We start from the raw sequence: 14,172 nt of genomic DNA, 5'->3' as shown, positions 1-14,172 counted from the left end.
ATGGACATCTCCGGTTCCCAGTGTTTCTGGTTATCATTTCTACTTAGTGGTTCTTGATGATTATACTCACTACGCTTGGACCTTCCCCCTCAAACACAAATCTGAAGTTCTGCCTATCTTGCGTGATTTCTATGCCTATGCCCGCACGCAATTTCAGCTGCCGATGTTCTCTGTTCAAACAGACAACGGCCGCGAGTTCGACAGCCATGCCTCACGCGAGCTTCTCGCCTCCCACGGCACCGTGCTCCGTTTGTCGTGCCCTTACACCAGTCAGCAGAACGGCAAGGCTGAACGCATCCTCCGCACGCTCAATGACAGCGTGCGCGCGCTTCTTTTTCACGCATCGATGCCGCCGCGGTTTTGGGCTGAAGCTCTGAACACTGCAACTTTTCTGCTGAACCAGCGCCCCTGTCACCACAGCGCACCACGGACGCCCCATGAGCTTTTACTCGGAGTTGCCCCTGATTATAGCACCCTGCGCGTGTTCGGCTGCCTCTGCTACCCCAACCTCACTTCCACCGCTCGCCACAAGCTCGACTATCGCTCAGCCGCGTGTGTTTTCCTCGGCTATCCAGCCGATCACCGCGGGTATCGCTGCTTCGATCTTCAGTCCAAGCGAGTCATCACCTCCCGCCATGTTTCCTTTCACGAGGACATCTTCCCCTTCTCGCGCAATGAGCCTGCCGCTCCGCCCGCTCCACCGCAGCTTGGGGCTCCGCCGATCCTTCAGCTCCTTCCATCCGCGCCGCGCCCACCTCTAGTCCCTGGACCAGTCGCTGGATCACCCGCGCCGACGCCGCGTTCAAACGCAGCTGTCGAATCGCCCGCGTCGCCCACGCGTTCAAACGCGGCCGTCCGATTATCTCTGGATGGCTCTCCTGGCGTCACCGCTAGCGCGCGCTCCGCTCATTCAACTGAGGCCGCCCGATCCTCATCCAGCGGCTCTGGCTCTTCGCCGTCTCTGGAGTAGTGTTCTGCTTTAGTTTCAGCCGCGGCTTCAGGTTCAGAGACCGGTGTGCTCACGCCAGCTGCGGTCTCCCGCCGCCCGGTGACCCGCGCCCAGGCCGGCGTCTTCAAGCCCAATCCAAAGTACTATGATGCCGCTGCTGCCTCCTCCACCAACTCACTCTCGCCGCTGCCCAGCTCCGTTCGGATTGCCGTGCACGATCCCAACTGGTTAGCTGCCATGCGCGAAGAGTTTGCTACGCTCGTCGCCAACCGCACCTGGGAGTTGGTCCCTCGCCCACCCACCGCCAACCTGATCTGCGGCAAATGGGTGTTCAAAGGTGTTCAAACACAAATTTCGCGTGGATGGCTCCCTCGAACGGTACAAGGCGCGGTGGGTGGTCCGAGGCTTCAATCAGCGCGCTGGCGTGGACTACGACGAGACCTTCTCGCCGGTGGTCAAGCCGGCGACGATCCGCTCCGTCCTCACCATTGCTGCCTCGCGCGGCTGGCCGGTTCATCAACTGGACGTCAAGAACGCGTTCCTGCATGGTACGCTTGCGGAGGAGGTTTACTGTCTCCAGCCGGCTGGCTTTGTCGACGAGCACCGTCCTCAGCATGTCTGCCGCCTCAACAAGTCGCTGTACGGGCTTAAGCAGGCCCCCCGCGCCTGGTTTCAGACGTTCGCCGCCTTCATCAACACGATCGGCTTCACCGCGACGCGCTCTGACTCCTCTCTGTTCACCTACACGCACGGCGCTGACGCGGCCTTTCTCCTCCTCTACGTCGACGATATCGTGCTCACCGCGTCAACCCCGGCTCTTCTCCAACGGATCGTCCACGCCCTCACCAGTGAGTTCGCCATGAAGGATCTCGGCGCTCTGCGCTTCTTCCTCGGCATCCAGGTGACGCGCACCGCGTCGGGCTTCTTCCTCTGTCAACAGCAGTACGCCGAGGACATCCTCGAGCGCGCTGCCATGGACAATTGCAGGCCGTCGCCCACGCCGGTCGACACGAAGGGCAAGCTTCCCCAGGCCGAGGGGCCGCGCGCGGCAGATCCGTCGGGCTATCGCAGCATCGCCGGCGCGCTCCAGTACCTCACCATCACCCGGCCTGAGCTGGCGTACGCCGTGCAGCAGATATGTCTGCACATGCACGATCCGCGGGAATGCCATCAAGCTCTCATCAAGCGCGTGCTGCGCTACATCCGGGGGACGCCCACGCTCGGGCTCCATCTCCGCGCTTCCCCGACACTGGATCTCCGCGGCTAAACCGACGCTGACTGGGCCGGCTGCCCGGACACCCGTCGTTCGACGTCTGGGTTCTGCGTCTACCTCGGCGACGCGCTCGTCTCCTGGTCCTCCAAGCGTCAGGCCACCGTGTCTCGCTCGAGCGCTGAAGCCGAGTACCGCGGCGTCGCCAACGTCGTCGCCGAATGCGTCTGGCTACGTCAACTTCTCGGCGAGCTTCTTCTTCCTGTCCGCTCGGCGACCGTGGTCTACTGCGACAATGTGTCCGCCTGCTACCTCTCCGCCAACCCCGTGCACCACCGCCACACCAAGCATGTCGAACTCGACATCCATTTCGTGCGGGAACGAGTGGCGCTCAGCCAGTTTGGCGTACTTCACATTCCCACCACACAGCAGCTCGCCGACGTCATGACGAAAGGCACCACACAGCAGCTCGCCGACGTCATGACGAAAGGCTTGCCCATGGACATTTTCCTTCAGTTCAGGGCCAGTCTTTGCGTCACGCCAGCCGACGCCAAGACTGCGGGGGGGTGTTAGAGTGTAGAGAGTATGTATACGCGTATAGAGCACGACCTGCGGTCAGTGCATGCGTGTGAGTAGTGGGCATGTCGCCCACGATCAGCCAGTGCATGCGTGTGAGTAGTGGGCATGTCGCCCACGATCAGCCAGGTAGTGGCGCACGATGATCTCTGTAAACTGTATATAGTTCCAGCCGGCAGAGCTAATAGATTGTGCGTTGATTCCTATAGCTACTCTCTCCTCTTCAATCACATTAATCTGCCCATAAGAAAAAGCCTGATTCCATACAACAGGTAGAAATACTAGCTGATACATATCGTGGCGACATGAGTGTGTTAAGCTATGTGGTGCCCTGTGGTACAGTGAGCAATACATTTCTGAAAATGGATCGGAACATATCCTGATCAGGTCACTGAATCGTTTGGTCCGTTGCTTTACATAATGAATCAATGGGGTCTGTCTGAACCCCGTCTCCTATGGGTAGTAAACCGGTCAAGATTTGGCGTCAAAAGGAATACAGTGGCCATGCTTGAACTCAAGACTTCTGAGCTCGGAGAGAAGCTTTGATTGTCCAAACTCTTGACCATCCTCCGCAGACCAATCTGCAAATCCCCAGTATCAGCAGCACTGAGGTGCAGTAGGGGCGAGCCATAGTTTACGACACTGAGAGCATTGTGGTTGGCCCCGTCGTGCGCTCTAGCACACGAGTCCTGCTTGCCCTTGCGGATCAGGTTATGTAGATCGAAAGCCAGGAACTTTGCTAAGACCCATCTTACGAAGAATGAGCTTGGGTATGGCTGGTGGGGCTGCAAGCCCCATGCTCCGGCTGAACTCTTCGCCGAGAGTAACAAGTCTCGACTTGTTACCACCAATGGTCTTGTTTGAGTTGTAGTACCCTAACCATGCTTGATATGCTGATTCCTTGCTCTTCATCTCTACTCTTCTAAGTGCACCTTTCACCTGTCATAAGAAAATTGACGGTTTAATGCACAGCTAATACTAGTCTATTGCTGCTAAATTAGCACCAGGCTGATCAAACGACACAACGAGCTACACAACCAATAAACCTCCCCACAAAAAGGACTATTTAAGCTGAATACTGCTTACTTCTGTCTGAGTGCTTGAATCAACTGAAGGTGTCACAGCCTCTGATACTGACAGATCTTTCACGCTGGTAAGAAAATGACTTTCCCAGGGAGCCAACAGTAAGAGGCCCAGCCCTTCCTTGCCTTTCCGTCCTGTCCTACCAATTCTATGTATATACTGTTCTCTACCAGCAGGAATCCCAACCTTGTGAATGCAAATAAATTTTATGAGGAATGTACATGAGATTTTGGTAGAATTAAATCTGTGAAAACAGAACCTACCTGTATGACGAGGGTGACATCAGGATAATCAACACCACGAGCAGACACATCAGAACTAACTAATATCACGCCCTTTGACCTTCTGAATTCATCCGAGACCTTAGTTCTTGCAGATTGTGACTTTCTGGAATGAATCTCTCTTATATTCAGTTTCAGCTGGGAGAGAACTTCAGCAACAAGTTTCGTGACCATTGCAGTAGTACAGAATATAATCACCTGCAAGATTGTATGGGTAATGAGTTAAGGAGACACAATAAATCTTAAATATGCATGATTGAAACTACCTGCTAAGATAACTTACTTTGTAGTCCGCATCATCTGCGACATGCTTCTTCAGTACATCATATAATATAGAGAAGTGCAGATCAAGTGGTGCAATCATATACATCTGGCTAACCTGATGCAGCAGCACTAATGTAAGGTACTTTCTTGCTTTAAACATTTACCGTAGAGCTCATAAAAAATGATGGTCTAAACCTGTGAATGTGTCTCCTCGTCACCCTCTTTAACGGTGTTAATGAACCTATAGTCCTTCCTCATTGCTACGTGAGAAATTTGACGGACCTAATAACAAACATTCAACAAAATTAGACTGTAAATAGGCATTAAAAGTGCATAATGACAGACGCAGTTACCTCTTCTGGAACAGTAGCAGAAAACAGCAGTGTCTGACGGTCTTTAGGAGTGGCAGCCATAATTTTTTCAATATCTCTTCTGAATCCCATATCCAGTAGGCGGTCAGCTTCATCAAGAACAAGAACCTTCACCCCTTTGAGCCGAGTAGAAAAACCAGGTGTGTTCTCAAGATGATCCTTAAGCCTTCCAGGTGTAGCAACAAGAATCTGTTTGGCCAAAACAAAGTATTAGTGCATAAACCACACATAGATATGTGCAAACTTGAGCTGATAAGTAATCACCTGACACGGATTAGCCTGCATGTTACGTTGCTCTTGAGTTATTCTTGTGCCACCAATTACAACCTGAACACCTAGCGAGCGATGATACTTGAGAAGCTTTTTGGCCTCAACAGCGACTTGGTTTGCAAGCTCTCTAGTAGGGCACATCACAAGCAAATTTATAGACGACCGCAACTGACTCCGTTGAGAACTGGGTAATTTAGAGAGAACCTCAATGGCTGGCAGCTAGAAGCGCAAAAAGGAAACTCAGTTGGACTGGACAATGATTTAGAATATCACTGCAATAGTTCAGTAAATGCTAACACCATCAATCTGACTACTGGGTCTGAATAAAAAGGAGTACCAAAAAGGCAACGGTTTTTCCTGTTCCAGTCTTCGCTTTTGCAAGAACATCTTTGCCTGTAGTGGAGCAATACATTGGAATATCAGTTACAGGGCTCCCACCTAAGAGATTTGTATCAGAGTGAAGCAACAATATAGGCAGTTTTGTTGACCTTGAAGGATTACTGGCAGAGTTGCCTCCTGCACCTGGGTCATCCTTCCATATCCAGCATCTTTGACACCTTTCAGTGATAATTCAGAAATAGCACACTGATCAAACCTGCAATACGCAGGAGATTACTAAACCGAAAAATCCAAGTGCATAAAGCTATTGACAGTTCTCGATTTTCAGGCAAACACAGTCTAGTTAGCAACTGGCGTCATGAAATAGAACCATTAGTTGCTTAGTCGCCAATTCCAGATGGCATCTGTACTCCCTAGCGTCGAATTACATAAAACCGAGTAACACAAAAATTTTGGTTGTTGTTCTATGTTTTTCTATGCCATACTTATTTTACAGCTGCAGTAAGAAATTAGTTAGATAAAAAAATTGTCACGCCCGTGGAGCCCAACGTCAGCCCACGCGGGGCCCAGCAGAACGAGTCAAGGCCCAAAAGGAGAATGAAGCCCAACAAGTGGTTCGACCCAGCGAGTTGGGAGCTGTGACTGATAAAGGAGCAGAGGGCCGTCGAGTAGAGGCATCGAGATTATAATAGGCTAAAGCACTTTCTCCCCAACCACTCTGCTTCTCTCCTGTTCCTCCGCTCCCAAATCCCCAATTCCTCTCCTCAAACCCTGAGATTTCCCTGGAGATGATGAACTAGATCGATGTTGGGAGTGTGACATATGGTATCAGATTTGCCGGATTATCTACAGAAGCCCACTTTCTCCACGCGTCAACAACCCCACGCCCTCGAGATGGAGCAGCGCGTCGAAGATCTGGCGGCCTCACTCAAGGCCATCCAAGAGCAGAACGCCGCTATCATGAAGGCGGTGGCGGCATCCACCGCTCTCTTTGAGGAGATTTGGCCCGCCGTCGCCGATCTGGCGGCCTGGAGGCCGTCCTTGGAGAAATCCGTGGCGGATCTGCAGCAAGAGTTGGGGGGTGTGCGCCAGGAACTCAATCTGGTGGCAAGAATCCTGTGCTGAAACTCAAGCCCACGCAGTTCCCTCCTCTTCTTCCACAACCCAGTGGCGCCCCATCCAACAGCGGCGGCAGCCTCACCAACACCAACGGGCCCGATGGCCACCGCGTCGACACATCTCACCGGGGGTTCGGGAATGGGGTGGTGACCACCCTTGTTCCGCCTCCGGGCAATGGTACGTTCCAGTCCACAGAGCTCTTCCATACTGATAGGCATGCGCGGCCGCCGGGGCGGTCTCCCTTGCGGGGCTCGTCCCGATCTGGTAGTCCTCGGCCGTCCCGCTCTAGGAGTCCTTTTCATCACCGGTCGCAGGTCACCCCCCGTCCTAAGATGGATTTTCCGTCGTTTTGGGGTGAGCGGCCCCGCAGTTGGAAGCGCAACTGTGAGTCCTACTTCAGGATCTTTCATTTGGATCCCGAGTTGTGGGTCGATACGGCCGCTATGCATTTCACTGGAGCGGCAATGGTGTGGCTTGAGAACAATGAGTTCCATCTTAGTAAGATGGAATGGGAAAAGTTCTGCACCATTGTCTGCGATCAATTTGAACGCAATGAGTTCTCTGGTTTACTTCGTCAGTTATTTCATCTGCGTCAAAGTGAGTCAGTGTCTGAGTACACCACCAAATTCAACGAACTCATGCATGCCCTTTTGGCCCACAGTACCACTTGGGACCCTGCGTTGTTTCCTTCTCGTTTTGTAGATGGTCTCAAGGATAAAATTCGTGCTGTTGTTCTAGTGCACAATCCAAAAGATCTGGATACTGCTGTTTCCCTGGCTTACCTGCAGGAAGAAGCGCTGGAGATATCGAAACGCAAAGAGGGCCGGCGTTCCGACAATGGGGTGGTCAATCGCTCTCATCTTCGGGGGGCAATGCCACTGCCACCTCCTCCTGGCAGACCTCCACCAACACCACCAGCCATCGGCGACGGGTCACGCCCCGCGAGTGCAGAAGGTGCACGGGGGGCCAACTCGGTGGAAGAGCGCCTCACTACTCTTCGAGCCTATCGCCGAGCACGAGGTCTGTGTTATATGTGTGGGGAGAAGTGGAGCCGCGATCACAAGTGTGCAGCAGCGGTCCAACTCCATGTGGTGCAGGAAATGTTTGAGGTGTTAGGCATGTCATCCAGGGAAAATCAAGAGGCTGTGTCTGATACATCCAGTGAGTGTCACACAATTTCCAAAGCAGCTCTGGAAGGGTCGGTCGCTCCTCGGACAATTAGATTGCAAGGGAAGTTACAATCTCAGCAAGTGCTCATGTTAGTCGATTCGGGCAGCTCGCACAGTTTTATCAGCTCAGTGTTGGCAGCAAAGCTACAGGGGGTAAGGCACTCACCTAAAGCCTTGAAGGTGAAAATAGCAGATGGGGGGCAGCTGTTGTGCAACCAGGAGATTACCAGGTGCAGTTGGTCTGTTCAAGGGCACAAGTTTTGCACTGATCTGAAAGTCCTTCCATTGGGATGTTATGATATGATCATCGGCATGGACTGGCTGGAAGAACACAGTCCCATGGACGTGCATTGGGGGCAGAAACACATGTCCTTTGACCATCATGGCAAGCGCATTACCCTGAGAGGAGTGCAACCCAAGATGGATGATTGTCACCCAGTATCAGTGGAACAATTGCACTTCCTGATGGCTCACAATGACATACACCAGTTAGTTCAATTGCAGACGGTGTCTGATCAGAAAGAGGGTGGGGGTGAACTGGAAATTCCACCTGAAATTGCTGAATTATTAGTGCAATTTGAGTCACTGTTCCAAGACCCCACGGGCTTGCCTCCAGCACGCCCCTTTGACCATAAAATCCCTTTGATTCCCGGTGCTCAGCCTGTCAACATCCGACCTTATCGATACAACCCTTTCCAAAAGGACGAAATTGAGAGGCAAGTAAAAGAGATGTTGCGCCAAGGGATCATACAGGAGAGTTACAGCCCGTATGCCTCACCCGTACTCTTGGTTCAGAAAAAGGATCTGTCATGGCGATTCTGTGTGGATTACCGACACCTCAACGCTATCACGGTCAAGAACCGGTTCCCAATGCCGGTGGTCGAGGAGCTCTTGGATGAGTTAGCGGGGGCAGTATGGTTTACAAGCTTGGATCTCAAGGCAGGCTACCATCAGATTAGGATGGCGCCTGAAGATGTGTTCAAAACGGCCTTCAAAACCCACCTTGGGCTGAATTCAAAGTCATGTCGTATGGGCTTGCTTATGCTCCCGGAACATTCCAAGGAATGATGAATTTTGTGTTGTCACCACTGATTCGCAAGGGGGTGTTGGTATTTGTGGATGATATCCTAGTCTACAGCCATACATTAAGGGCTCATGTCCAGCTTCTTCGAAGGGTGTTTGAATTGTTGAAGGAACATCAGTTGAAAGTCAAAAGATCCAAGTGTAAATTTGCCCAGCGGGAACTAACCTATCTAGGCCATGTCATCAGTGTTGGAAATATGCCCTAGAGGCAATAATAAAATGGTTATTATTATATTTCCTTGTTCATGATAATTGTCTATTGTTCATGCTATAATTGTGTTATCCGGAAATCGTAATACATGTGTGAATACATAGACCACAACATGTCCCTAGTGAGCCTCTAGTTGACTAGCTCGTTGATCAACAGATAGTCATGGTTTCCTGACTATGGACATTGGATGTCATTGAATGATGTGATGGACAAGACCCAATCCTAAGCATAGCACAAGATCGTGTAGTTCGTTTGCTAGAGCTTTTCCAAATGTCAAGTATCATTTCCTTAGACCATGAGATTGTGCAACTCCCGAATACCATAGGAGTGCTTTGGGTGTGCCAAACGTCACAACGTAACTGGGTGGCTATAAAGGTGCACTACGGGTATCTCCGAAAGTGTTTGTTGGGTTGGCACGAATCGAGACTGGGATTTGTCACTCCGTATGACGGAGAGGTATCTCTGGGCCCGCTCGGTAATGCATCATCATAATGAGCTCAATGTGACCAAGTGTTTGGTCACGGGATCATGCATTACGGTACGAGTAAAGTGACTTGCCGGTAACGAGATTGAACAAGGTATTGGGATACCGACGATCGAATCTCGGGCAAGTAACGTACCGATTGACAAAGGGAATTGTATACGGGATTGATTGAATCCTCGACATCGTGGTTCATCCGATGAGATCATCGTGGAACATGTGGGAGCCAACATGGGTATCCAGATCCCGCTGTTGGTTATTGACCGGAGAGTCGTCTCGGTCATGTCTGCATGTCTCCCGAACCCGTAGGGTCTACACACTTAAGGTTCGGTGATGCTAGAGTTGTAGAGATATTAGTATGCGGTTAACCGAAAGTTGTTCGGAGTCCCGGATGAGATCCCGGACGTCACGAGGAGTTTCGGAATGGTCCGGAGGTAAAGATTTATATATGGGAAGTCCTATTTTGGCCACCGGAAAATGTTCGGGATTTTTCGGTATTGTAGCGGGAAGGTTCTAGAAGGTTCCGAAGTGGGGCCCACCTGCATGGGGGGACCCACATGAACGTGGGTAGTGGGGGCAAGGCCCCACACCCCTGGTCAAGGCGCACCAAGATCCCACCTTAGAAGGAATAAGATCATATCCCGAAGGGATAAGATCAAGATCCCTAAAAAGGGGGATAACAATCGATGGGGAAGGGAAATGATGGGATTTCTTTCCCCCACCTTTGCCAACGCCCCAATGGACTTGGAGGGCAAGAAACCAGCCCCCTCCACCCCTATATATAGTGGGGAGGCGCATGGGAGCAGCACCCCAAGCCCTGGCGCCTCCCTCCCTCCATGACACCTCTTCCTCCCCGCTTGCGCTTGGCAAAGCCCTGCCGGGATCCCGCTACTTCCACCACCACGCCGTCGTGCTGCTGGATCTCCATCAACTTCTCCTCCCCCCTTGCTGGATCAAGAAGAAGGAGACGTCCCCGCTCCGTACGTGTGTTGAACGCGAAGGTGCCGTCCGTTCGGCGCTAGGATCATCGATGATTTGGATCACGACGAGTACGACTCCATCAACCCCATTCTCTTGAACGCTTCCGCGCGCGATCTACAAGGGTATGTAGATGCACTCCCCTCTCTCTCGTTGCTAGATGACTCCATAGATTGATCTTGGTGATACGTAGAAAATTTTAAATTTCTGCTACGATCCTCAACAATCAGTGCCCAGGGGGTGGCTACCGATGAGAAAAACATCTCAGCAGTAAAAAACTGGCCAGTTCCCAGCAATGTCAGACAAGTCAGAGGGTTTTTAGGCTTGGCTGGATATTACAGACGGTTCGTCCGCGACTTTGCTCTGATCAGCCGGCCACTATCAAACTTGCTGAAGAAGGATTCTATCTTTGTCTGGAGCCACGAAGCCGAGGAGGCATTCCAACATCTGAAAAAGGCACTGATTTCAGCCCCTGTTCTCGCCTTGCCCCAGTTCGACAAACCATTCGAAATCGAGACGGACGCCTCATAATTTGGGGTTGGGGCAGTCCTCATACAGAACAGGCACCCACTCGCTTTCCTTAGCAAGGCGTTAGGACCAAAAAACAGCGGTCTGTCCACATATGAAAAGGAGTTTATGGCGATCCTGATGGCAGTTGAGCGATGGCGTTCATATCTACAAGGAGGGGAATTTGTGATTCGCACTGATCACAGTAGCCTTGCCCACTTGGGAGACCAGAGATTGGTCACTTCCTGGCAACGCAAGGCGTACACCAAGCTCATGGGGCTGCAGTACCGAATCGTGTATAAAAAAGGGATTGAAAACAAGGCGGCAGATGCTCTGTCCAGAATGGATGCCGGGGTGGCTGCTATCTCGGTCACCTTACCAACTTGGTTAGCTGATGTTGTGCAAGGGTATCAGCACGATGAAACCGCACAGGACATTCTGAAGCGTTGTCAAGGGGATGAGGCGACAGAGCTGAAGTATACGGTCCGCGATGGGGTCATCTTGTACAAAGGGCGAGTCTAGGTGGGGAATAATGCAGCCATGAAACAACAAATTCTCCAAGCAACTCACTCCAGTGTGACGGGGGGCCATTCAGGGGAACAAGCAACCTATGCCCGGCTTCGGCGACTCTTTGCCTGGCCAAACATGCGACGGGAGGTGGCAGACTTTATATCATCGTGCAGTGTCTGTAAACAAGCAAAAACAGAGAAGGTGCGAGTCCCCGGGCTGCTCGAACCCCTACCCACACCTCCACACGCCTGGCACAGTGACGATGGATTTCGTTGAGGGGCTGCCCATGTCTCGTGGATATTCCTGTATTATGGTGGTGGTGGACAAGTTAACGAGGTATGCACACTTCATTCCTCTGGCACATCCATTCTCTGCAATCCAAGTGGCGAGCATCTTCATGCAACAGATCTACAAACACCATGGGCTGCCCTATGCCATTGTCTCTGACCGGGATCGGGTGTTCACCAGCACGTTGTGGCGAGAACTGTTTAAGCTGGCAGGGACAGAGCTCCGGATGTCCTCAGCCTACCATCCTCAAACTGACGGGACCACGGAACGAGTGAATCAATGCATGGAGACTTATCTGCGCTGTTTTGTCCATTCATGCCCTCATAAGTGGTTCCAGTGGCTGCACCTCGCCGAATTTTGGTACAACACTTCAGCTCATTCTGCTCTCAAAGCTTCTCCTTTCGAGGTATTGTACGGTCACCCACCTCGTCACTTTGGCATTGTGGATGCGTCCGCATCAGCGCCGGCGGACCTCGCGACCTGGCTCCATGAACGTGAGGTGATGATCGCATTGCTTAAGCAGCATCTGGAAAGATCCAAGCAACGGATGAAAGAACAAGCTGATAAGAAACGGTCAGAGAGGTCTTTCGCGATGGGAGACTGGGTTTATGTGAAGCTGCAACCGTATGTCCAGGTCTCGGTGGCGCCGCGGGCTAATCACAAACTCTTTCAGATTTTTTTGGTCCGTTTCAGGTCTTGGCGCGGGTGGGCAATGTGTCCTATAAACTGCAACTTCCTCCATCCAGCAGGGTGCACCCGGTGTTTCACGTGTCCCTGTTGCGCTCAGCGCTACCCGAGGACACGGAGGTGGTGACTGCACTGCCGGAGCCGCCAGCGCCCCATTCTTCCCCAGATTTTCCCGAGGAGGTGTTGGCAAGGCGCATGGTCACACGAGGTGCGAGCAAGATTCCTCAAGTCCTGATTAAGTGGCCGTCGCAACCCAAGGAGCTGGCGTCGTGGGAGGACTTCTTCGAGCTTCAGAGTCGCTTTCCTAGAGCTGCGGCTTGGGGGCAAGCCGCTACTGAAGCGGAGGGGGATGTCACGCCCGTGGAGCCCAACGTCAGCCCACACGGGGCCCAGCAGAACGAGTCAAGGCCCAAAAGGAGAATGAAGCCCAACAAGTGGTTCGACCCAGCGAGCTGGGAGCTGTGACTGATAAAGGAGCAGAGGGCCGTCGAGTAGAGGCATCGAGATTATAATAGGCTAAAGCACTTTCTCCCCAACCACTCTGCTTCTCTCCTGTTCCTCCGCTCCCAAATCCCCAATTCCTCTCCTCAAACCCTAAGATTTCCCTGTATCCGAGATGATGAACTAGATCGATGTTGGGAGTGTGACAAAATTAAATAGCCAATGACTATACTCTCATCAACTTATATGTTCTGGAACACAGCATGCCCATTTGCAGCTTGGTTCAGAGAAAAGGCAAGGCAAGAACCCAAGTATCTAAGAGCGGCCCAACCAAATGATACTAACATAATTCACCGTAATGTCAAACACGGCAGTACTTCAAAGAGGCGGCAGCCGTCGATTATAATGCTACGGATTTGCATTCACACAAACAGATGACGCTATTAGAAGTTTAGAACTCTGTAAGAATCAATTAAGTGTAGCGGAACAGTATTATAACGTATATTCTAAATTTCTTCCTACCACACTGTTTTAAGATTTAAGCTCTACACAAAGAATCGCCCACATTTCTTATATTTCAAACAGTAAAATCAGGCGACATTAACTGACCTCAAAGTCTCAGACTCTCCATTTCTACCACACAGGACGCTATTAGAAGTTTAGAACTCTGTAAGGATCAATTAACTGTAGCAGAACAGTATTATAACATACATTCTATATTTATTCCTACCACACTGTTTTGATATTTAAGCTCCATACTCGTAGAATCACCCAACATTTCTTATTTCAAACAGTAAAATCAGGCGACATTAACTCAAACTCTCCATTTCTACAATTCTGAAAAGATTTGAGGGTGGGCGTTTGTAGCCTTCGGCTTTCTCAATTACCGTGTCTCGCTGAGGTAGGAGCCATCCACGCCTCCCGCCTCGCCACCAATCTTCTCCGCGTTCAATTGCGGAGCCTCCCCTTTCCCTTCCTCCTCGGCACCCCTTATCCTGCTCGTGACAACCCTAGGAAACGCAAGTCCGCCCTCCGAGACCCTCCGCTGCCTCTTCGTGTCGGCCGCGCCGCGGGCGCTTCCCGACCTGAGCTGGCTGACGACGTCGCCGATGTCGACCTTGGCGGCGGCCAGGGAGGAAGGGGCGCGACGGCCGCTGGCTGTAAAACGGAGGCGGAGGCTGCAAGGGGAGGCCCTGGCGAGGACGGGGAGGCCGCCGTGGGTGCGGAGGAGAATATCGCCGCCGGCCATCTCCGGTGAGTGGCTGGGGCGTAGGGTTTTGGGTTCTGTGTGAGTCTGCGGCTTGGCACGCGGGGGACGAGAAGATAAGATATTTCGCCGCGGGTTCCTGGGACGC

The 14,172-nt window shown here is 51.9% G+C and overlaps 1 protein-coding gene across 1 annotated transcript; it reads right to left on the bottom strand.

Annotated features, from left to right (window-relative positions):
* Positions 1-2,979: 2,979 nt before the first annotated feature.
* LOC123078580 (DEAD-box ATP-dependent RNA helicase 25) lies at positions 2,980-14,172 on the bottom strand. Its single transcript, XM_044501134.1, has 10 exons — positions 13,705-14,172; positions 5,493-5,599; positions 5,342-5,397; positions 4,999-5,223; positions 4,717-4,923; positions 4,559-4,645; positions 4,383-4,478; positions 4,082-4,297; positions 3,822-4,004; positions 2,980-3,674 (listed from the first exon to the last, which is right to left on the bottom strand). The coding sequence occupies exons 1-10, from the start codon at positions 14,064-14,066 to the stop codon at positions 3,447-3,449; spliced, it is 1,767 nt and encodes a 588-aa protein (XP_044357069.1). The 5' UTR covers positions 14,067-14,172; the 3' UTR covers positions 2,980-3,446.

The sequence above is a fragment of the Triticum aestivum genome, chromosome 3D (genome assembly GCF_018294505.1).
Source record: "Triticum aestivum cultivar Chinese Spring chromosome 3D, IWGSC CS RefSeq v2.1, whole genome shotgun sequence".
NCBI classification, from domain to species: Eukaryota; Viridiplantae; Streptophyta; class Magnoliopsida; order Poales; family Poaceae; genus Triticum; species Triticum aestivum.
This window is presented reverse-complemented; position numbering and strand designations above follow the sequence as displayed.

Coding starts and splice junctions, on each gene's coding strand:
- LOC123078580 (XM_044501134.1), bottom strand. CDS start 14,066: ATGGCCGGCGGCGATATTCTCCTCCGCACCCACGGCGGCCTCCCCGTC. Junction 4,298..4,382: donor CAGATGATGCGGACTACAAA/GTAAGTTATCTT, acceptor ACAATCTTGCAG/GTGATTATATTCTGTACTAC. Junction 4,005..4,081: donor ATGTCACCCTCGTCATACAG/GTAGGTTCTGTT, acceptor TGCATTCACAAG/GTTGGGATTCCTGCTGGTAG.